This window comes from Uranotaenia lowii, chromosome 3 (assembly GCF_029784155.1).
Source record: "Uranotaenia lowii strain MFRU-FL chromosome 3, ASM2978415v1, whole genome shotgun sequence".
In the NCBI taxonomy this organism is placed as follows: Eukaryota; Metazoa; Arthropoda; class Insecta; order Diptera; family Culicidae; genus Uranotaenia; species Uranotaenia lowii.
The window spans coordinates 10,014,954-10,039,006 of NC_073693.1; the positions used below are offsets into that span (position 1 = coordinate 10,014,954).

At 43.1% G+C, this 24,053-nt stretch overlaps 1 protein-coding gene across 14 annotated transcripts in view; it reads right to left on the minus strand.

Moving 5' to 3' along the window:
* The window catches only part of LOC129757919 (sex determination protein fox-1-like), a 680,148-nt gene that overhangs the window by 168,220 nt on the left and 487,875 nt on the right, over positions 1 to 24,053 (minus strand). For 12 of the 14 annotated variants that reach the window (XM_055755313.1, XM_055755317.1, XM_055755314.1 and 9 more), the window contains 2 exons: positions 18,699 to 19,019; positions 12,442 to 12,756 (listed from right to left, as the gene is read on the minus strand). In XM_055755313.1, the coding sequence (XP_055611288.1) occupies positions 12,442 to 12,756; positions 18,699 to 19,019 (636 nt within the window). The remainder of the gene's footprint in view (positions 1 to 12,441; positions 12,757 to 18,698; positions 19,020 to 24,053) is intronic. The other 2 variants (XM_055755318.1, XM_055755316.1) reach the window with 1 other exon arrangement.

A 24,053-nucleotide genomic window follows, 5' to 3' on the forward strand; every position in this document is an offset into this window, starting at 1 on the left:
CCGTTTGTTTTTGAACCTAAATTATAGTTACGAAAATTTCCCTCAATGTAAGCAATCTTACAGCTCCCTCCTGCAAATCCAACACATGGCACGGACTCACAAAAATTCATACAAATAGGTCAGGGAGCAAAATGTGGGGTTTCCCCTTTTTTTCTATCACTTTTTGGAGTTTCTCCAGATTGCTGTTTTGGTGCCTGCTGCCAACTAACTTCGAGTGCGCGGCGGCGAGGGTATGATTATCGTCCCATTTCAGGCTATGAATGTGTGTTTCAAATTTCTGGTCACCAGACCGTCATTCGTTTCGTTTCTCTTCGTTTATGTACACTGAGTCGGTGTCCTTAGCAAGCAAGAGGTTCCGGAATAGCGTCGCGGGCCAACGACGGGAATGTGGAACGACATCGTATTTGCAAATGTGACTCATTTTTTTTTTGGTCCTTCCATTTTGGCGAGTGCAAACTATCGTGTTTGTTTCACCGGCCAGAGAGCATTCGAACCCGGCGGAAATACCGACCGAGGGACGACAAAACCTCTTGAAAATAAACTGTGGTTGGGAATAGTTTTTCACCCGGGTTGGTTTCTAGATTGGACCTTAGCCGGGGCGGTGGTTTTCGGTAGATATCCGGAGAGCAAATTTGTTTTTGTCCCCCGCACTCGACCATTGTCGCCCGAAACCGGAAGTGTAGGACGATCATTAGCCCTACTCTAGTTGTGTATGTCGGCTGCGGTGATAAAGTGCTCCGGCTGACACAAATGGTATTATGAAAGGCGGCGAGAGAGCTGGAAAGTTCAATAAAGTTAGCATAATGCTGAATTTTCAATGACCTGCAGCAGATAACCACCGTGAGGAGCGATACAGTTGCATACGAATTACCAATGTTACAGTTTGAGCAAAAAATAATATCCTTAATGTATGATAGTCGGTTTAAGAAAACGTTGAAAATTTGGTAAAGAACGTTCTTATCTTTATGAATACTTCGAGGTGTACCCGATATGACAAATGGTGTAAAGTGATAAAAGAGTAAGCTGTTCTCCGCACCTGTCTGAAAAAGAAGACGAAGGAAAAAATTCGATCCCCATTGTTCGGATCCTCGTTGGGGCCCATAAATTTTCCCCGAAAAGTTTCATCCTCGTTGAATCCTAATCCAATCCTGGCAGCAATTGGTCTCTGGTTCAAACGGCAATCAAACACCAGGACCCAGCCAGCCGCTACGTGACACGAACCAACCAAAAGCAACCAAAACCGACCTATTTGAGCCAGCTGCATGTGTCACGGCATGGTTATTTGGGTGCGGGAACGTGACGACTCGTCTCGACTGCTTGCAAAAGTCTGGAGTTTAAGTGTTACTTTTACGACTCTTCGGGAATCGATCAGACAGCAAAACGGCGACGCCGGGAGCGCATAATTCAATCAAAACCAGACACCTCTTCATCACTTCCCAACTAACTCATCGCAATCGTTTCATTGCTCCTATTTTCGAAGGAAAAAAAACCCGGGGAGGACAATCGAAAGAAATCCGAAACTATAGTTGAAATTAATTTTCTCCCCGTCTCCCCATCCGACTTTCGATCCCAAGGGAGATTTTCGGAGGAAAACTTATTTTGACTTCCCCAGTAGTTTAGATGCCTTACTATGCTACTTGCTGCTCACCAGTAATTCAATACATCCATCGTCTGAAGTTGGTTTTTCCGAAGAAATTTGTATCGGAGAAATCATCCCCCCATACCAAGAGGGGTTTCTGAAAGATAATTTACCATGTTTTCAAAGATCTTTTAGATTTAAACATGATTTAGAACGGTAATTTCGTTAGATACTCTATTTTGAAAAAGGATTATTGAAGGAGGATCGACGCTACAAGTAAAAATGTCTATTCTTCCCAGATGATTGGTTTTATAGACAAAAATCAGTGAGAATGCGGGTTGGATTGGAACTAACACGGCATCTGAGTGCAACTATTCCTTTTTCAAACAAAACATTTACAAATTTTGAAATTGGGAAATTCTTGGGATTCGCTTTCCGTTTAACCCTTTAGAAGACCCTTCAGAAGACCCTTCAGAAGACCCTTCAGAAGACCCTTCAGAAGACCCTTCAGAAGACCCTTCAGAAGACCCTTCAGAAGACCCTTCAGAAGACCCTTCAGAAGACCCTTCAGAAGACCCTTCAGAAGACCCTTCAGAAGACCCTTCAGAAGACCCTTCAGAAGACCCTTCAGAAGACCCTTCAGAAGACCCTTCAGAAGACCCTTCAGAAGACCCTTCAGAAGACCCTTCAGAAGACCCTTCAGAAGACCCTTCAGAAGACCCTTCAGAAGACCCTTCAGAAGACCCTTCAGAAGACCCTTCAGAAGACCCTTCAGAAGACCCTTCAGAAGACCCTTCAGAAGACCCTTCAGAAGACCCTTCAGAAGACCCTTCAGAAGACCCTTCAGAAGACCCTTCAGAAGACCCTTCAGAAGACCCTTCAGAAGACCCTTCAGAAGACCCTTCAGAAGACCCTTCAGAAGACCCTTCAGAAGACCCTTCAGAAGACCCTTCAGAAGACCCTTCAGAAGACCCTTCAGAAGACCCTTCAGAAGACCCTTCAGAAGACCCTTCAGAAGACCCTTCAGAAGACCCTTCAGAAGACCCTTCAGAAGACCCTTCAGAAGACCCTTCAGAAGACCCTTCAGAAGACCCTTCAGAAGACCCTTCAGAAGACCCTTCAGAAGACCCTTCAGAAGACCCTTCAGAAGACCCTTCAGAAGACCCTTCAGAAGACCCTTCAGAAGACCCTTCAGAAGACCCTTCAGAAGACCCTTCAGAAGACCCTTCAGAAGACCCTTCAGAAGACCCTTCAGAAGACCCTTCAGAAGACCCTTCAGAAGACCCTTCAGAAGACCCTTCAGAAGACCCTTCAGAAGACCCTTCAGAAGACCCTTCAGAAGACCCTTCAGAAGACCCTTCAGAAGACCCTTCAGAAGACCCTTCAGAAGACCCTTCAGAAGACCCTTCAGAAGACCCTTCAGAAGACCCTTCAGAAGACCCTTCAGAAGACCCTTCAGAAGACCCTTCAGAAGACCCTTCAGAAGACCCTTCAGAAGACCCTTCAGAAGACCCTTCAGAAGACCCTTCAGAAGACCCTTCAGAAGACCCTTCAGAAGACCCTTCAGAAGACCCTTCAGAAGACCCTTCAGAAGACCCTTCAGAAGACCCTTCAGAAGACCCTTCAGAAGACCCTTCAGAAGACCCTTCAGAAGACCCTTCAGAAGACCCTTCAGAAGACCCTTCAGAAGACCCTTCAGAAGACCCTTCAGAAGACCCTTCAGAAGACCCTTCAGAAGACCCTTCAGAAGACCCTTCAGAAGACCCTTCAGAAGACCCTTCAGAAGACCCTTCAGAAGACCCTTCAGAAGACCCTTCAGAAGACCCTTCAGAAGACCCTTCAGAAGACCCTTCAGAAGACCCTTCAGAAGACCCTTCAGAAGACCCTTCAGAAGACCCTTCAGAAGACCCTTCAGAAGACCCTTCAGAAGACCCTTCAGAAGACCCTTCAGAAGACCCTTCAGAAGACCCTTCAGAAGACCCTTCAGAAGACCCTTCAGAAGACCCTTCAGAAGACCCTTCAGAAGACCCTTCAGAAGACCCTTCAGAAGACCCTTCAGAAGACCCTTCAGAAGACCCTTCAGAAGACCCTTCAGAAGACCCTTCAGAAGACCCTTCAGAAGACCCTTCAGAAGACCCTTCAGAAGACCCTTCAGAAGACCCTTCAGAAGACCCTTCAGAAGACCCTTCAGAAGACCCTTCAGAAGACCCTTCAGAAGACCCTTCACCTAATGTTCCATTTTCCTTAACAAAACATTTAAATTTATCTGTTTACAATTTTAAATTTAATGAGGAACTTTTTTGTTATGATACTAAGTACTTCACGTTCACTAAAGTTTTCTTCCAAGCGATTATGGTGATGACTTCGTAGATTTCACGATAGCAAATATTCGTTAGCACCAATTTTCATCTACAAATCGTTTCGCGCTCCAAAAGTTGGGAAGTTTAATTTCACTTTTTGTTGTTCTATCAAAACTTTAAGCTTACTCATTCACGCTGCTGGCTGACTGACTTATCCCGAGACATCTGTCTTCGAAGTCGTTTGTTTTGTCTCAAAATTTGTGCTTTGTTTGCAAATTTCCACCGATTTTCGGCACCGTCATCATCATCATCATGAGAATAATCATCATATTGAAATGATTTCTTTTCGTCCCCTGCTGCTGTCATCACTCGTCGGTCGCTCAAATGAATTGTGCTGTGCCGATCGTTTTTCATCCCAATCTTACCAGGTCCGTCTTTTGCCGACTGTATAGGATGTCAAAATACTGGAACAGAGCAGGTTTAAAAAAAAAACATTGAAAAACCTTCCAAAAGCTTTGGCGTCGTTGTTGTTGTTTCCGGCAAGAAAACCTCTTGTCGTTCTGGAAAATCACACAAACAAAAGGCTCCATTTTCTAATAGGATTTTTCTCGCCCGCTTATGTTAAAAGAAAACAATGCTTTCACAAAATTCATCCCCCCTTACTCTCAACTGTTACCCAAATTTGTGAGGGGAAATTTTGGGGTGCTAGGGGCGGTTTCAAAATTCAAACCCTTTTACGCTCTCCACTGGGACTCTGAGTGGTGCGGTTTTTCGCAGTACCCGTCCATCAGACTGCGTGGGTTGAGGAGATATTTTTCATTGCTCCAGAAAAGGATCCCGCAAATTTTGTGGGATGGGGTTGCAAGAGAAATAATACCCAAGCAGAAAATCCTATAAACTCGGGAAAGCAAAAAGTGGTGACTCTTTAAAAACAAATACATAAGAAAACGGGAGCCGAGCTCCTCCACAACTGACTGACAAACTCGTAACTTCCCTTGGATCAGTAAGAGGAAGTGCGTGTGCCCAGAGATGGGAAACGTTTGAAGGAAAGATTAATTGAATCACATCTGGATGGTAACAAGCTTGTTTAGTAAATTGTCAATGTTCTCTGGCGTCCCTGCGAAATAAGCGGAAGGAAGTAAGCCCCACCTTCTTCATTTTTCCTTCTCGTTGGGGGGTTAACCCGGATCAAGTTTTTTTTTCTCTTCTGTTTATATCCGGAACACAGCTACGGGGGATGAATTTGAATATGGGGGTTTTGGGGCTTTTTTATCTTCATCATCTGCTGGCTGGTTTATGCGGTGATGGTTTCAAATATGTGGGTTGATCTTGACTGGGGTATTTTTTTTTAGGGAAACCGGTGCCGCCATGCGTTTCCGGAACTGATGAGACGGCAGTTTGCATTTTAATACGAATTTTACCCGGAAAAAGGAAGAATGTCAACATGTGGGCAAAATTTGATGCACATTTTAGCTTGCCTCTGTTTAATTCCAAGTAAGCTGTTTTTTGTGGGTTATTGCCGTAATTCTAGATTTTCGAACAAATGGTAACTGTAGTTAGTCCTTCCATTTTTAAATATTGAAATTTAAGAATGTTAAGCACACACTATGTACGGGCTCGATTTCTTCCCAGAAATTGCAACAGTGTCAATATCTCTTCCGGGCAAGATTAATGCACTGCAACTATTCCATCTATCACTTCAATCAATCAGGATCAACATTACCGAGAAACAAAGGAAATCATTCTCAATGGAATACGAACACGATGACGGAACAAAACGATTCCATCTTTTGCTGGTTCCTCAGTAGCATTACAATAAATGGTCCAGCTACTATTGCCCACCCACTTGGCCGGAAGGTTTTCCGCTTACTAGCTATACAAAGATTGGCTAGCCACTCTTCATTATTACCGTTTCTTTCTAAAGGTAGAAAACGGTCAGAAGGCTTCCATTTTCGATTCGGAACGGACGACGACGACTATCATTTGCCCAGTTTCCCAGCATGACACTTCTTTACTTCTCAACGGAAGCATTCTCGATCGAAAGAAATATTAGACACAAAGAAGCTTCAGGTAATTTCAGCCAGAAAAGAAGGACATTTTCTTTCTCTCTTTGGAATGAGGGGTAGATTTTTTTTCATTTACTCCCACACCGTTTTGTATTGTCGAGAACCGGAGTTTGAAAGAACTTTTTCAACATTGTACATTGAGCATTCTTGAAAGAAAGAAAAGGAAAAAAATCGTCTCAACGACAATGAGAGTACCGCCGAGGGCATGAATGAAAAATGAAGGTGCCCGGAGATTTCTGTTTTTCGCTAAATTGAGTTACGGCGTCAGCGTCACCATTGATCGACAAAAGCTGAGGTGGAAAACCCGCCGTAAGATTGTAAATTGTCCCGGAAAATTACGGGTCCCTCTACTACTAGTGGCCACCATTTTCCTCCCTGCATTCCTCCTTTTTCATTCATTCCAACGAGGGTTTTTTGGTTGTGTTGAAGAACGTTGGCGGCAGCGGCTGTTGATGATTGCTTATCGTCCCGCACGATGAGAACCGCACACGGAAAGGAATTTCCGGAGAAACGGGAAATGTTTGGCCTGTAATAATTGTTCAACATATTTATGGTATCGTGTTTCATCACGAGCTAGTTAAACTTAAATGCCTTGGCTTTCGATGTTGAACAGGTGTAATGAATTAACGTTAAATGAGTTTGAACGCTAAGCATAGCTTGATTGCGATTAAATGATGAATTTGGGGTTTGTTAAATGTTAACTGCTTTAGATAATCTATTACAACTGACTTGTCTGACGCATAACACGAAAGATTTTTTAACCTTGGAACGTGGAATTTTTTAGATGCTTTAGAGTGATGTTTTAAAAATTTCTTTTTCCTTCAATTCCTTAAATCCGTGTAAAACACGTGAAAAAAACGTGTAAAAAACGGTGTCGATTTTCGAAAACCTTGATACGATTAAACATGTAACCTGAGACCTGGAAATCGATACAGAAAACCTATACCCTGAGACCTGAGCCCTTAGACATGAAACCTGAAACATGAGACCTGAGATAAGAGACCATGAGACCGTGAGACCATCGAAATGAGAACTGATACCAGAAAATTGAAAAGTCTCATAAGACATGAGAAGTGAGAAACGAGACGTAAAAAGTGTAACGTAGGATGCAAGGGTTGGTCTTCTGAAGGGTCGGTCTTCTGAAGGGTCGGTCTTCTGCAGGGTCGGTCTTTTGAAGGGTCGGTCTTCTGCAAAGTCGGTCTTTTGAAGGGTCTTCTGGAGGGTTTTCTGAAGGATCGGTCTTCTGAAGGGTCGGTCTTCTGAAGGGTCGGTCTTCTAAAGGGTCGGTCTTCTGAAAGGTGGGTCGTTTGAAGGGTCTTTTGAAGGGTCTTCTGGAGGGTTTTCTGAAGGGTCGATCTTCTGAAGGGTCGGTCTTCTGAAGGGTCGGTCTTCTGAAGGGTCGGTCTTTGAAGGGTCGGTCTTCTGAAGGGTCGGTCTTTTGAAGGGTCGGTCTTCTGAAAAGTCGGTCTTTTGAAGGGTCTTCTGGAGGGTTTTCTGAAGGGTCGGTCTTCTGAAGGGTCGGTCTTCTGAAGGGTCGGTCTTCTGAAAGGTCGGTCTTTTGAAGGGTCTTTTGAAGGGTCTTCTGGAGGGTTTTCTGAAGGGTCGATCTTCTGAAGGGTCGGTCTTTTGAAGGGTCGGTCTTCTGAAAAGTCGGTCTTTTGAAGGGTCTTCTGGAGGGTTTTCTGAAGGGTCGGTCTTCTGAAGGGTCGGACTTCTGAAGGGTCGGTCTTCTGAAGAGTCGGTCTTCTGAAGGGTCGGTCTTCTGAAGGGTCGGTCTTCTGAAGGATCGGTCTTCTGAAGGGTCGGTCTTCTGAAGGGTCGGTCTTCTGAAGGGTCGGTCTTCTGAAGGGTCGGTCTTCTGAAGGGTCGGTCTACTGAAGGGTCGGTCTTCTGAAGGGTCGGTCTTCTGAAGGGTCGGTCTTCTGAAGAGTCGGTCTTCTGAAGGGTCGGTCTTCTGAAGGGTCGGTCTTCTGAAGGGTCGGTCTTCTGAAGGGTCGGTCTTCTGAAGGGTCGGTCTTCTGAAGGGTCGGTCTTCTGAAGAGTCGGTCTACTGAAGGGTAGGTCTTCTGAAGGGTCGGTCTTCTGAAGGATCGGTCTTCTGAAGGGTCGGTCTTCTGAAGGGTCGGTCTTCTGAAGGGTCGGTCTTCTGAAGGGTCGGTCTTCTGAAGGGTCGGTCTTCTGAAGGGTCGGTCTTCTGAAGGGTCGGTCTTCTGAAGGGTCGGTCTTCTGAATGGTCGGTCTTCTGAAGGGTCGGTCTTCTGAAGGGTCGGTCTTCTGAAGGGTCGGTCTTCTAAAGGGTTGGTCTTCTGAAGGGTCGGTCTTCTAAAGGGTCGATCTTCTGAGGGATCGGTCTTCTGAAGGGTCGGTCTTCTGAAGGGTCGGTCTTCTGAAGGGTCGGTCTTCTGAAGGGTCGGTCTTCTGAAGGGTCGGTCTTCTGAAGGGTCGGTCTTCTGAAGGATCGGTCTTCTGAAGGGTCGGTCTTCTGAAGGGTCGGTCTTCTGAAGGGTCGGTCTTCTGAAAGGTCGGTCTTTTGAAGGGTCTTCTGGAGGGTTTTCTGAAGGGTCGATCTTCTGAAGGGTCGGTCTTCTGAAGGGTCGGTCTTCTGAAGGGTCGGTCTTTGAAGGGTCGGTCTTCTGAAGGGTCGGTCTTCTGAAGGGTCGGTCTTTTGAAGGGTCGGTCTTCTGAAAAGTCGGTCTTTTGAAGGGTCTTCTGGAGGGTTTTCTGAAGGGTCGGTCTTCTGAAGGGTCGGTCTTCTGAAGGGTCGGACTTCTGAAGGGTCGGTCTTCTGAAGAGTCGGTCTTCTGAAGGGTCGGTCTTCTGAAGGGTCGGTCTTCTGAAGGATCGGTCTTCTGAAGAGTCGGTCTTCTGAAGGGTCGGTCTTCTGAAGGGTCGGTCTACTGAAGGGTCGGTCTACTGAAGGGTCGGTCTTCTGAAGGGTCGGTCTTCTGAAGAGTCGGTCTTCTGAAGGGTCGGTCTTCTGAAGGGTCGGTCTTCTGAAGGGTCGGTCTTCTGAAGGGTCGGTCTTCTGAAGGGTCGGTCTTCTGAAGGGTCGGTCTTCTGAAGGGTCGGTCTTCTGAAGGGTCGGTCTTCTGAAGGGTCGGTCTTCTGAAGGATCGGTCTACTGAAGGGTCGGTCTTCTGAAGGGTCGGTCTTCTCAAGGGTCGGTCTTCTGAAGGATCGGTCTTCTGAAGGGTCGGTCTTCTGAAGGGTCGGTCTTCTGAAGGGTCGGTCTTCTGAAGGGTCGGTCTTCTGAAGGGTCGGTCTTCTGAAGGGTCGGTCTATTGAAGGGTCGGTCTTCTGAAGGGTCGGTCTTCTGAAGGGTCAGTCTTCTGAAGGGTCGGTCTTCTGAAGGGTCGGTCTTCTGAAGGGTCGGTCTTCTGAAGGGTCGGTCTTCTGAAGGGTCGGTCTTCTGAAGGGTCGGTCTTCTGAAGGGTCGGTCTTCTGAAGGGTCGGTCTTCTGAAGGGTCGGTCTTCTGAAGGGTCGGTCTTCTAAAGGGTTGGTCTTCTGAAGGGTCGGTCTTCTAAAGGGTCGGTCTTCTGAGGGGTCGGTCTTCTGAAGGGTCGGTCTTCTGAAGGGTCGGGCTTCTGAAGGGTCGGTCTTCTGAAGGGTCGGTCTTCTGAAGGGTCGGTCTTCTGAAGGGTCGGTCTTCTGAAGGGTCGGTCTTCTGAAGGGTCGGTCTTCTGAAGGGTCGGTCTTCTGAAGGGTCGGTCTTCTGAAGGGTCGGTCTTCTGAAGGGTCGGTCTTCTGAAGGGTCGGTCTTCTGAAGGGTCGGTCTTCTGAAGAGTCGGTCTTCTGAAGGGTCGGTCTTCTGAAGAGTCGGTCTTCTGAAGGGTCGGTCTTCTGAAGGGTCGGTCTTCTGAAGGGTCGGTCTTCTGAAGGGTCTTCTGAAGGGTCTTCTGAAAGGTCTTTTGAAGGGTCTTCTGAAGGGTCTTCTGAAGGATCTTCTGAATAGTCAAGGTACGCAGATTAAGACCCAATGACCAATAATGTTCAGATGGAATCACAATTAGAAATTGTTTAATTCAGATAATGGGGTAGGAGTTTGAGAATGAAACGGAGAATTTCCCTTCAAAGGCGAAGTCCAGTACAAAAAATATTCAATTTGTTGGACCTTGTTCTCGCATTTTCGGCGAATTGTACTACGTGACATGTCAAAATAAAGAATATTTTAAAGTTTTTTACAGATAGAGAAAGCGATAGCCCTTAAGAACTTTCGAAGGAGTTCAGACACAATCTTTGACTTTTGGAAATTTTCTCTCGAAGTAACGATTCCAGACAAAGAAGTTCCTAGTTGATAAATTAAAAATGATGACACTGAAATATTCATAAACTGTCAAATGGAGGCTACATTAGGACCATTATTTGCTACGATCGGACACATCACATTTGGCCCGAAAAAATTGGCAATGTACTTCTCCAGAACAGTTGTGCATTCCAACCAAAAAGGGAGAAACTCTTGCCAAGCAAGCATTGCACAATCGATCAGAGTCCACAAAAGCAAAGTCATTTGGGAGAAAAATGGCATTTCCCCAATGCAATGGCTAGCCAGACACATTTGGCATTGCTCTGCTCTGCCGGCATGGCAGTAACAAGCGGAAGATAAATGAATCCAACCTACTACTACTAGCCCAGAGTGAGTAGTGTATGAGGAACCGGATGTGAGATTTCCGAGCCCATTCGGTTGGAAGGAAGGAATGTCAGCATGTTTTCCGATTTTTCTTAGTCCGGTCCAATCCTTAACGGACCATTGCGTTGCATTTCTCCTCTGGTGCAGCAAAATTGCATCGACTCTTGGTTTTTCGTAAAATCAAACGAGCGAAAATCAATTGCCAATGACATGACACACTCTCGGAGAAAAGCGCTTTCGGGGTACGGGTTTTGGCTACCTTTCGATGGGAATGGGTAGAGAAATCCACAACCAGTTCGATCATCAATAACAAAATTCCTTCGAGGGTTCGGTTGAAGAAGAAGAAAAAACGCGAAACATCGCTACACTTTCCAACGGGGAAAACAACCTTCCTTTTTTACGATTCCGCTGTCGATTCCACTTTTTCGGATCGATGCAATCAACTGACCGAACCTAATCATTCAATCAAAAGACTTTTGCCTTTCCGATTCCGATCCTCCGGACTGGGTCGAGGTCGTTCAGTGGAAAAATCATCCTAATTGGATCCCAACAACAAACTCCGAATCGACCGCAAAACGTAAGAAAATGTAAGGAAAACCATCATCAATATTGTTGGCCTGAGGGGCCGAAATTTTCTTACCAAACCACTACATTCGTAGAAGATAAAATAGTCTAGAACTAGGCGCTAAGATTGACAGAAATTTGATCGTTTGCTGATGCCAAATGGTTTGGGGGAAAACCATCCTAGTAACTTTCCGGAAAATGGGTACCCATCAATTTCATTAAGGCGCTACCGATTCTTGAAGTGATTCTGGACCACACAATTCGAACCACAACAACAGCTTCTTGTCAGAAACTAGGAAAAAGATGTGGAGGGGGAAAATGTTGGTCAAAGATAATGGACCACAAATAGGTCCATTTCCCAAGTTGGCCCGATTTTTTCCGCCTTGTCATGGCAAATAGTTTTCGATGTATGTTATGCTTCTTTTTCCTTTGGGAGACGAGGATGTCCGTTTGATTCGAGGAAGGATCGGACGTCTTTCGAATGTTATCGTCAATTGTCAAGAAGGCGCCACAGGCCAAAATACACCGATCGAGATTAATTAGCTAAGATAATTGGATTGGTTTTGACTTGGGGAATTTCGTTTTTGGATCAGTGGAAGAATGTCAATCTGGTGTTTAGTCAGCAGAGATAGAGTAATTTGCACCTAATTTATAGACTACAGGCGACAGCTGTTTCGATTCGAGGAATGTAGACTTTGTTAGACTCTCCCTCAGGACAGTTCTGAGAAAAAAAACTGTGCAGTTTAGCCTTAAGAATTTTCAAGATGAAGATTATAACTTCAACCTTCATTGAAGAGCAGTTTCCTTCATATTGGAACCCATCGTTAGCCATTTAAAGATATAATCTCTCTCAAGCACCCAAAAAGACTGCTTTCTATTCTTTCAGCTTACATTGTGGTTTATCCTTCCCATTTTGTTCTACTAATGCGGCTCTATTTTCACAGGATAGTATCTAGCTAGGTCAAACAAGCTTCGCCCCATTCTCTCAAGAGCTTAAAATCAACTTGAACTTCCACAACGGGAAAAGAAAAGTCTTTGGAAAAAGCTTACCTCAGCTGAAAATAGTTTGATAGATTAACTGGAAAGTTGCTCTACGATTTAAAGTAAATTGGCTGAATCGAAACTGAAATTGAAGCTGTACCGTTTTCATAATCTGTTAAAAATTTAAGGTGTCTGTTTTTGAGTTTTAAAAACTGACATAGTAAAGCTCAGACTTCGACGACAGTTACATCTTATTGAATCGAAAGCTTTGCTAAGCTATCTAATTTTTTAAAGCTAATAAAAGAAAAATCAAAACTACTCACAATACTAACAGTCTGTTGTTCGATAGACGACGACGACGCTCCGCCGCTTCCGGCGGTGATGGCACTGGCCCCAGCCGAGGAGGAGCAAATAGAGGGCGACGTTCCGCCGCCGGCCGTTGTGTAGCCGCCGCTGCTAATCGGGCTGCTGGAACCGGTGGCGCCGACGGAGCTGTTGCTGCTGCTGGCCGCTACCACCAGCGGCGGCGGGGGCAGGCCGGTTTGCAGCGACGATGGCGGCAACGAGGAGACGACCGCGGCCAGCGATGTGGGCGGCGGCGCCCCTAATACTGATGGGGAGCTGTACTGGCTGACAGTCTGAAAGAGGGAAAAAATTGAGGATTAAAAATTAATGTTACTGTTTTAATTACAAAAATCAGTCAGTCAAGTCAGTCAAGTCAGTCAAGTCAGTCAAGTCAGTCAAGTCAGTCAAGTCAGTCAAGTCAGTCAAGTCAGTCAAGTCAGTCAAGTCAGTCAAGTCAGTCAAGTCAGTCAAGTCAGTCAAGTCAGTCAAGTCAGTCAAGTCAGTCAAGTCAGTCAAGTCAGTCAAGTCAGTCAAGTCAGTCAAGTCAGTCAAGTCAGTCAAGTCAGTCAAGTCAGTCAAGTCAGTCAAGTCAGTCAAGTCAGTCAAGTCAGTCAAGTCAGTCAAGTCAGTCAAGTCAGTCAAGTCAGTCAAGTCGGTCAAGTCAGTCAAGTCAGTCAAGTCAGTCAAGTCAGTCAAGTCAGTCAAGTCAGCCAAGTCAGTCAAGTCAGTCAAGTCAGTCAAGTCAGTCAAGTCAGTCAAGTCAGTCAAGTCAGTCAAGTCAGTCAAGTCAGTCAAGTCAGTCAAGTCAGTCAAGTCAGTCAAGTCAGTCAAGTCAGTCAAGTCAGTCAAGTCAGTCAAGTCAGTCAAGTCAGTCAAGTCAGTCAAGTCAGTCAAGTCAGTCAAGTCAGTCAAGTCAAGTCAGTCAAGTCAGTCAAGTCAGTCAATCAGTCAAGACAGTCAAATCAGTCAAGTCAGTCAAGTCAGTCAAGTCAGTCAAGTCAGTCAAGTCAGTCAAGTCAGTCAAGTCAGACAAGTCAGTCAAGTCAGTCAAGTCAGTCAAGTCAGTCAAGTCAGTCAAGTCAGTCAAGTCAGTCAAGTCAGTCAAGTCAGTCAAGTCAGTCAAGTCAGTCAAGTCAGTCAAGTCAAGTCAGTCAAGTCAGTCAAGTCAGTCAATCAGTCAAGACAGTCAAGTCAGTCAAGTCAGTCAAGTCAGTCAAGTCAGTCAAGTCAGTCAAGTCAGTCAAGTCAGTCAAGTCAGTCAAGTCAGTCAAGTCAGTCAAGTCAAGTCAGTCAAGTCAGTCAAGACAGTCAAGTCAGTCAAGTCAGTCAAGTCAGTCAAGTCAGTCAAGTCAGTCAAGTCAGTCAAGTCAGTCAAGTCAGTCAAGTCAGTCAAGTCAGTCAAGTCAGTCAAGTCAGTCAAGTCAGTCAAGTCAGTCAAGTCAGTCAAGTCAGTCAAGTCAGTCAAGTCAGTCAAGTCAGTCAAGTCAGTCAAGTCAGTCAAGTCAAGTCAGTCAAGTCAGTCAAGTCAGTCAAGTCAGTCAAGACAGTCAAGTCAGTCAAGTCAGTCAAGTCAGTCAAGTCAGTCAAGTCAGTCAAGTCAGTCAAGTCAGTCAAGTCAGTCAAGTCAGTCAAGTCAGTCAAGTCAGTCAAGTCAGTCAAGTCAGTCAAGTCAGTCAAGTCAGTCAAGTCAGTCAAGTCAGTCAAGTCAGTCAAGTCAGTCAAGTCAGTCAAGTCAGTCAAGTCAGTCAAGTCAGTCAAGTCAGTCAAGTCAGTCAAGTCAGTCAAGTCAGTCAAGTCAGTCAAGTCAGTCAAGTCAGTCAAGTCAAGTCAGTCAAGTCAGTCAAGTCAGTCAATCAGTCAAGACAGTCAAGTCAGTCAAGTCAGTCAAGTCAGTCAAGTCAGTCAAGTCAGTCAAGTCAGTCAAGTCAGTCAAGTCAGTCAAGTCAGTCAAGTCAGTCAAGTCAGTCAAGTCAGTCAAGTCAGTCAAGTCAGTCAAGTCAGTCAAGTCAGTCAAGTCAGTCAAGTCAGTCAAGTCAATCAAGTCAGTCAAGTCAGTCAAGTCAGTCAAGTCAGTCAAGTCAGTCAAGTCAGTCAAGTCAGTCAAGTCAGTCAAGTCAGTCAAGTCAGTCAAGTCAGTCAAGTCAGTCAAGTCAGTCAAGTCAGTCAAGTCAGTCAAGTCAGTCAAGTCAGTCAAGTCAGTCAAGTCAGTCAAGTCAGTCAAGTCAGTCAAGTCAGTCAAGTCAGTCAAGTCAGTCAAGTCAGTCAAGTCAGTCAAGTCAGTCAAGTCAGTCAAGTCAGTCAAGTCAGTCAAGTCAGTCAAGTCAGTCAAGTCAGTCAAGTCAGTCAAGTCAGTCAAGTCAGTCAAGTCAGTCAAGTCAGTCAAGTCAGTCAAGTCAGTCAAGTCAGTCAAGTCAGTCAAGTCAGTCAAGTCAGTCAAGTCAGTCAAGTCAGTCAAGTCAGTCAAGTCAGTCAAGTCAGTCAAGTCAGTCAAGTCAGTCAAGTCAGTCAAGTCAGTCAAGTCAGTCAAGTCAGTCAAGTCAGTCAAGTCAGTCAAGTCAGTCAAGTCAGTCAAGTCAAGTCAGTCAAGTCAGTCAAGTCAGTCAATCAGTCAAGACAGTCAAGTCAGTCAAGTCAGTCAAGTCAGTCAAGTCAGTCAAGTCAGTCAAGTCAGTCAAGTCAGTCAAGTCAGTCAAGTCAGTCAAGTCAGTCAAGTCAGTCAAGTCAGTCAAGTCAGTCAAGTCAGTCAAGTCAGTCAAGTCAGTCAAGTCAGTCAAGTCAGTCAAGTCAAGTCAGTCAAGTCAGTCAAGTCAGTCAATCAGTCAAGACAGTCAAGTCAGTCAAGTCAGTCAAGTCAGTCAAGTCAGTCAAGTCAGTCAAGTCAGTCAAGTCAGTCAAGTCAGTCAAGTCAGTCAAGTCAGACAAGTCAGTCAAGTCAGTCAAGTCAGTCAAGTCAGTCAAGTCAGTCAAGTCAGTCAAGTCAGTCAAGTCAGTCAAGTCAGTCAAGTCAGTCAAGTCAGTCAAGTCAGTCAAGTCAAGTCAGTCAAGTCAGTCAAGTCAGTCAATCAGTCAAGACAGTCAAGTCAGTCAAGTCAGTCAAGTCAGTCAAGTCAGTCAAGTCAGTCAAGTCAGTCAAGTCAGTCAAGTCAGTCAAGTCAATCAAGTCAGTCAAGTCAGTCAAGTCAGTCAAGTCAAGTCAGTCAAGTCAGTCAAGTCAGTCAATCAGTCAAGACAGTCAAGTCAGTCAAGTCAGTCAAGTCAGTCAAGTCAGTCAAGTCAGTCAAGTCAGTCAAGTCAGTCAAGTCAGTCAAGTCAGTCAAGTCAGTCAAGTCAGTCAAGTCAGTCAAGTCAGTCAAGTCAGTCAAGTCAGTCAAGTCAGTCAAGTCAGTCAAGTCAGTCAAGTCAAGTCAGTCAAGTCAGTCAAGTCAGTCAATCAGTCAAGACAGTCAAGTCAGTCAATCAGTCAAGACAGTCAAGTCAGTCAAGTCAGTCAAGTCAGTCAAGTCAGTCAAGTCAGTCAAGTCAGTCAAGTCAGTCAAGTCAGTCAAGTCAGTCAAGTCAGTCAAGTCAGTCAAGTCAGTCAAGTCAGTCAAGTCAGTCAAGTCAGTCAAGTCAGTCAAGTCAGTCAAGTCAGTCAAGTCAGTCAAGTCAGTCAAGTCAGTCAAGTCAGTCAAGTCAGTCAAGTCAGTCAAGTCAGTCAAGTCAGTCAAGTCAGTCAAGTCAGTCAAGTCAGTCAAGTCAGTCAAGTCAGTCAAGTCAGTCAAGTCAGTCAAGTCAGTCAAGTCAGTCAAGTCAGTCAAGTCAGTCAAGTCAGTCAAGTCAGTCAAGTCAGTCAAGTCAGTCAAGTCAGTCAAGTCAGTCAAGTCAGTCAAGTCAAGTCAGTCAAGTCAGTCAAGTCAGTCAATCAGTCAAGACAGTCAAGTCAGTCAAGTCAGTCAAGTCAGTCAAGTCAGTTAAGTCAGTCAAGTCAGTCAAGTCAGTCAAGTCAGTCAAGTCAGTCAAGTCAGTCAAGTCAGTCAAGTCAGTCAAGTCAGTCAAGTCAGTCAAGTCAGTCAAGTCAGTCAAGTCAGTCAAGTCAGTCAAGTCAGTCAAGTCAGTCAAGTCAGTCAAGTCAGTCAAGTCAGTCAAGTCAGTCAAGTCAGTCAAGTCAGTCAAGTCAGTCAAGTCAGTCAAGTCAGTCAAGTCAGTCAAGTCAGTCAAGTCAGTCAAGTCAGTCAAGTCAGTCAAGTCAGTCAAGTCAGTCAAGTCAGTCAAGTCAGTCAAGTCAGTCAAGTCAGTCAAGTCAGTCAAGTCAGTCAAGTCAGTCAAGTCAGTCAAGTCAGTCAAGTCAGTCAAGTCAGTCAAGTCAGTCAAGTCAGTCAAGTCAGTCAAGTCAGTCAAGTCAGTCAAGTCAGTCAAGTCAGTCAAGTCAGTCAAGTCAGTCAAGTCAGTCAAGTCAAGTCAGTCAAGTCAGTCAAGTCAGTCAAGTCAGTCAAGTCAGTCAAGTCAGTCAAGTCAGTCAAGTCAGTCAAGTCAGTCAAGTCAGTCAAGTCAGTCAAGTCAGTCAAGTCAGTCAAGTCAGTCAAGTCAGTCAAGTCAGTCAAGTCAGTCAAGTCAAGTCAGTCAAGTCAGTCAAGTCAGTCAATCAGTCAAGACAGTCAAGTCAGTCAAGTCAGTCAAGTCAGTCAAGTCAGTCAAGTCAGTCAAGTCAGTCAAGTCAGTCAAGTCAGTCAAGTCAGTCAAGTCAGTCAAGTCAGTCAAGTCAGTCAAGTCAGTCAAGTCAGTCAAGTCAGTCAAGTCAGTCAAGTCAGTCAAGTCAGTCAAGTCAGTCAAGTCAGTCAAGTCAAGTCAGTCAAGTCAGTCAAGTCAGTCAATCAGTCAAGACAGTCAAGTCAGTCAAGTCAGTCAAGTCAGTCAAGTCAGTCAAGTCAGTCAAGTCAGTCAAGTCAGTCAAGTCAGTCAAGTCAGTCAAGTCAGTCAAGTCAGTCAAGTCAGACAAGTCAGTCAAGTCAGACAAGTCAGTCAAGTCAGTCAAGTCAGTCAAGTCAGTCAAGTCAGTCAAGTCAGTCGCCAAGTCAGTCGCCAAGTCAGTCGCCAAGTCAGACGGCAAGTCAGACGGCAAGTCAGACGGCACGTCAGGCGGCAAATCAGACGGCACGTCAGACGGCAATTCAGACTACAAGTCAGACGACAAGTCAGACGGCAAGTCAGATGGAAAGTCAGACTGCAAGTCAGACGGCAAGTCAGACGGCAAGTCAGACGGCAAGTCAGACGGCAAGTCAGACGGCAAGTTAGACGGCAAGCCAGACGACAAGTCAGACGGTAAGTCAGACGGCAAGTCAGACGGCAAGTCAGACGGCAAGTCAGACGGCAAGTCAGACGTCATGTCACCCGGCAAGTCAGACGGCAATTCAGACGGCAAGTCAGACGGCAAGTTAGACGGCGAATCAGACATCAAGTCAGACGGCAAGTCAGACGTCAAGTCAGACGGCAATTCAGACGGCAAGTCAGACGGCAAGTTAGACGACGAATCAGACATCAAGTCAGACGTTAAGTCAGACGTCAAGTCAGACGTCAAGTCAGGCGTCAAGTCAGGCGTCAAGTCAGGCGTCAAGTCAGGCGTCAAGTCAGACGTCAAGTCAGACGTCAAGGCAGACGGATAGTCAGACGGATAGTCAATCGTCAAGTCAGACGTTCAGTAATACGTCAAGACCGTCGTTTAGTCAGTCGTCGAGTTAATCGTCAAGTCATTCGTCAAATATATCGTCAAATTAGTCAGAAAGTCAGAAGTCAGCGCTAAATCAGACGTCCAGTTACTCGTCAAGTCGATTGTCAAATAAGCAGTCAGTTCAGTCGTCTAGTATGTCGTCTAGTCTGCCAGCAAGTCATCAAGAAAGACTTCAAATCAGACATCAAGTCAGATGTCAAATCAGACGTCAAATCAAACTTCAAATCAGACGTTAAGTCAGTCGCTGAGTAAATTTTCAAATCAGACGTCAAGTCAGACGTAAAATCCAACATTAAGTCAGTCTTCAATTCAGTCGTCAAGTAGGTCGTCAAATCTGTCGTCAAGTAATTCAGTCATGCAGTCAGTTAGTCAGTCTGTCAGCCAGTTATTCAGTCAGTTGGTCAGTCAGGCAGTCAGTTGTCAGGTTTGTCAGTCCGATTGTCAGTTGATCAGTAAATTTGTCAGAACTCGAATTAAGAAAATAATTTTGATTTCTATGAGAGGTATAAAAAAAGAGAAAAAACATCTTACATTTCTGAGTGACTGTGAGCTGGCGAGTTGAGCGGCGGCCACGGCAGCTGCGGCCGCTTGCTGTTGTTGCTGCTGGTGGTGGCTCATCTGTTGTTGCTGCTGCTGATGTTGGTGTTCCTGGTGTTGTTTCAGGCTGCTAAGCGGATGATCTGAAACACCGAGGGCCGAAGCGAGTCCTCCACCTCCGCCGGCAACGCCCCCGCCACCACCTTTGACCATCTGCTGAACCGAGAGACTGTCGGCGGCCGTGAGCCCGGCCTGGGTCGCTTGTGGTGGATATCCGGTAGCTCCCGGGAACGGTCCCATCCCCTGGACCATGTGCTGTTGGTGAATGGAAAAGAGAGTAGAGAAAATAAAAGAGTCATTAGTTTGGTCCGGGGGCTTTACTTTTTGCTTTCGACATTTTGGGTTTGTCGCAGCAGAAGATTGCTGCTAATGTCCAGCAATAAAGATACAGAAAACGAGCCGGCGAATTATTTGCTTTCCACCGCCTATAATCCTTGAGGCGGAAAGGTAGAACCCTAGAAACGTTCCATCTGGGAGTTTTTGTGTTATGTGGAAAGATAACGAAACATACAGGACGAAGGCAACCTGTTTTATCGTAGAGAGTCACGTAGCAAATGGACGGCCACCACCAATAGGCGCAACATTCCGAATGTGATCTTTCCACATTTGTGTGGTATCATTCCGGTCATTCCGGAGCTAGGGCCAGGACCAAACACATTCAACACATAGGCTATAAACATGATTGTGGTTGAACGAGCTGCGAGCCGGGGACATCCGGTTATTGCAACAACCGAAACATCGAAAAGTATACTCCTGATTATGACCCCGAACAACGTTTGGACGAGTAGTTCTCCAAACAGGGCAGAGGCGTGCCAAAGACCAGAATTCTGAAAGCCCCAATGAGCATATTAAAAAGAAGTTGAAGGAAGCGTTTCGAATGATCAAAATTGTTTCCTTAATGTTAATTTTTCATTCAGAGGAAAATGCTAATAAACCCACATTCCTAGTGTTTTAAAAGTTCAGAAAAGCCCCTGCCGACTCCCACTCGAGATTATGTTGGCAGAAGAACTTCACTCTAACCAACTCGTCGTCTGTTGATTGTGTGGCTTTTTCCTGTGATGACAAAACTCTTTCCATACATACTTTTTTGGATGGAGAGTAAAAGGTAGGTGGAAAAACCACAAGTGTTTGAGTCCAATTTCTACCCGATACCATTGCCCAACTGTTGTCTTTTGCTGAATCAAAACAAGGACCCTTAATGTCCTCTCTAGTATTTCTAGGCAACTATGGAAGCATCGTTATGGGTATCTGATCCTTGGACACAAGGACCTACACTATTAAACGCTACTCCGAAGTAAGCTGAGCTATTCGAATTCATACCGGTAATTTAGGCTGGTTCATTGCTTAATTGAAATTCACTTCACAACCCGGTTCAAGGCTTAAGCGGCGGGAATAAAACTTGAATGACGCCATAATCTTTCCTACCTACTTCTTCCGAAGGGATAAAATTTTATTGTGGGCGGCGAGTAACTGTTGCCTTTTCATTGTGGAGATAAGCATCCTTTTAGAGATGTGATTCTAAACTTTACCAGATCAAACAAACATTCCTTTGCTGGACAGTAACAATTCAAGACTAATCCTAGATTTAAGTTGATTCCAATCAGGTCTATGAAAATAGAAGGCATTTTAGTTTAGGACCTGAAATCGAAACGATTCCAACTAAAACGGAAAGTAATTGGATCCGGAAACAGAAGCAAAACGTTTTATTTTCTTTATCGGAAGAATTTAACATAGGCAGGTGAACGGACCTAGCCCAGCCTAGGCAATAAATCTGACCCAGGCAATGTTTGTATCAATTTACCGGAAAAAGGGATTCCCAGCTGATGAAGCAGCAGTCATTTTGCGAAATAAGTGAGTGGGGGTCGTCGTGTAGGCTTGAGAATGAGATAGATTGTTTGACCAAACCCAAACCAAAACCAACCAATAAGTGGAAGTAGCTAGGATGAATGGCTGATTGGGTTGATGGGTCATTTTTTTACTACTGAATAAATGTAGGCTTACAAAGAGGAAAAGGCTTGGTTGACCTAGGCTAGATAATTTACCGGAAAGGTATAATCAGCTATCTGATTATAAAGATGGGAGCTCATTTGCTTCAGTTGTTCGTGATATTTGTTTCGGAGGGTCTCACTGATTTCGTCGGAATGTTTGGAAGTGAGGATCTTAAATTGAAAATATATGACAGATACAGTCAACAGTCTAGAGGCTGTTAAACTTTTTACAGGATGAGAACCATTCTACTAATCATAAAAAACAAACGGCAATTAACCACGTCGAATTTCAACAGGTTACATTGTTAACTCCAATTCGAATAACAAATTTAAAAAAAAACAAAAAAAAACAATATATTTCGTAGCTTGTAAAAGCATCTCATGAAAAATTTGCCAAGGGAGTTCGTTTTTGTTATATTTTTCATTTTTGTAATTTTTGTCATTTTTTGTATTTTTTTTTTTCAATTTTGTCATTTTTGGATTTTTTGTCATTTTGGTCAATTTTGTCTTTTATGGCAATTTTGTCAATTTGGCGTTTTTGTCATTTTGGTAATTTTGGTCATTTTGTTTATATTGGTCATTTTGGTCATATTGGTCGTTTTCATCATTTTGGTCATTTAACTAAGTCATATTTGTCATTTTTTGTCACTTTTGTCATTTTTGATATTTTTTAAATGTTTTGTCGATTTTACCATTTTTGCCATTTCCGTCATTTTTGGCATTGCTGTCATTTTTATTCATTTTTGCCTTTTTGTCATTTCAGTCATTAAATCATTTTAGTCTTAAAGGAGTCATTTTAGTAATTTTTGTCATTTTTATCGATATTGCCGTTTTGCCACTTTTGTCATGGCTGTCATTTTTGACATTTCTGTAATTTCGGTAATTTTGGTCATTTTCTGTTATTTTGGTCATTTTTGCCATTATTGCCATTATTATCTTTTGTCATTTCAGTCAATTTAGTCATTTTTGTTATTTTTGTCATTTTTGTCATTTTTGTCATAATAGTCATTTTTGTCATTTTGGTAATTTTGGTTATTTTGGTCATTTTTGTATTTTTTGTCAATTTTGTTAGTTTTAGTGATTTCTGGTCATTTTTGTTACTTTTGATATTTTTGTCATTTTGGCAATTTTGGCCATTTTTGTCATTTTTGTTTTTTTGTCAATTTAGTTAATTTTTGTCATTTTTATCATTTTTGTCATTTTTGTCATTTTTATCTTTTTTGTCATTTTTATTATTTTTGTCATATTTGTCATTTTTGTCATTTTTTGTCATTTTTGTCATTTTTATCATTTTTGTCATTTTTGTCATTTTTGTCATTTTTGTCATTTTTGTCATTTTTGTCATTTTTGTCATTTTTGTCATTTTTGTCATTTTTGTCATTTTTGTCATTTTTGTCATTTTTGTCATTTTTGTCATTTTTGTCATTTTTCCATTTTGTCATTTTTTGTCATTTTTGTCGTTTTTTTGTCATTTTTGTAATTTTTGATGTTTTTGTCAATTTAATCATTCTGGCCGTTTATGTCATTTTCGTCATTTTTTGCATTTTCGTCATTTTTGTAATTTTTTGTCATTTTTGTCATATTTGTCATTTTTATCATTTTGTCAATTTTATCATTTTTGTCATTTTATTCAGTTTAGTTATTTTTATCATTTTTGTCATTTTTATCACTGTTGCCAATTTTGTCATTTTTATCATTCTAGTCATTTTTGTAATTTTTGTCATTTTTTCATTTCTATCATTTTTGTCATGTTTGTATTTTTTGTAATTTTTGTAATTTTTGTCATTTATGTCATTTATGTCATTAATGTCATTTATGTCATTTATGTCATTTATGTCATTTATGTCATTTATGTCATTTATGTCATTTATGTCATTTATGTCATTTATGTCATTTATGTCATTTATGTCATTTATGTCATTTATGTCATTTTGTCATTTTTGTCATTTTTGTCATTTTTGTCATTTTTGTCATTTTTGTCATTTTTGTCATTTTTGTCATTTTTGTCATTTTTGTCATTTTTGTCATTTTTGTCATTTTTGTCATTTTTGTCATTTTTGTCATTTTTGTCATTTTTGTCATTTTTGTCATTTTTGTCATTTTTGTCATTGTCATTTTTGTCATTTTTGTCATTTTTGTCATTTTTGTCATTTTTATCATTTTGTCAATTTTATCATTTTTGTCATGTTTGTCATTTTTGTAATTTTTGTAACTTTTGTAATTTTTGTCATTTTTGTCATGTTTGTCATTTTTGTCTTTTTTGTCCTATTTGTCATGTTTATCATTTTGGTCATTCCTGTCATTTTGTCATTTTTGTCTTTTTTTGTCTTGTAATCTTTCGGATATTAGATTGTTTTTTCGAAACTTCAATATTCATTTATTTCCTCCTTCGGTCTTTTTGGAAATTTCGAAGGGGGGGGGGGGGGGAGGGGGTGACAAAAGAAGAAATTCATATTTTTTCCAACCTTATTCCAAAAAACTTAAAACTCACGTGAATACCAATCATGAGTCTATCCTTTTTGAAATAATGTCACTCAAGAGATATTTTAAAATTTCGAATATCTCTTTTTGCTCTTATAAAACCAATTGAAGGACCATTAGCTATTAGGGCTATTTTCCTCCGCAAAATCAACCGCCAGAGTAACACAAAATCAACGGCTTTTTGAGCATGTTGGTTTTCAGAAACAATTTTAGTAAGGAAATAGGCTCTCAGTTTTCAGATCAAACTGGTTACTATTTGAAATGGTAGACCTAGAACTCCCATCAGCGGAAGTGGTAATTTCCACGGAAAAAAAATATAACCCTTCTACAAAAAAGCATCAATCTGTTTTCTGAAGTGAGAGGAACCTTTTTCGATTTTGAGTAGGAAAATATCGAACCGTCATCCGGTCAGGAAAACCGAGAAAACGTATTTTTTTCCACACGATTTCTATCGTTTTCGATCAAAGGAGGGCCCATTTTCCAACTTTGCAACTTTCGCCGTTCGAGTCTCCGGAAGTGTGGCGCTTTGATGATGACGCGTGAGTTGCAAGTGGCCACCACACTGGCACCATCACTTGACTCCCGCATTTTCCCAATACCTTCCTAGTGAGTGTAACCGAAACCGAGTGGCCTTCTCTGGCCGAACCAAAACTGATTAATGGCTGTTTAGATGCTTTTAAGCTGTCCCCGTAATGTACGGGCATATTTCACATCACTGCGCTGTCGGCGACGACGATGCGGATGGGACTTCACATTTGGGATGGAGGAAATAGAACCATAAGAGCGATTGGCGACCGCCCACCTACACACCCACCCCAGG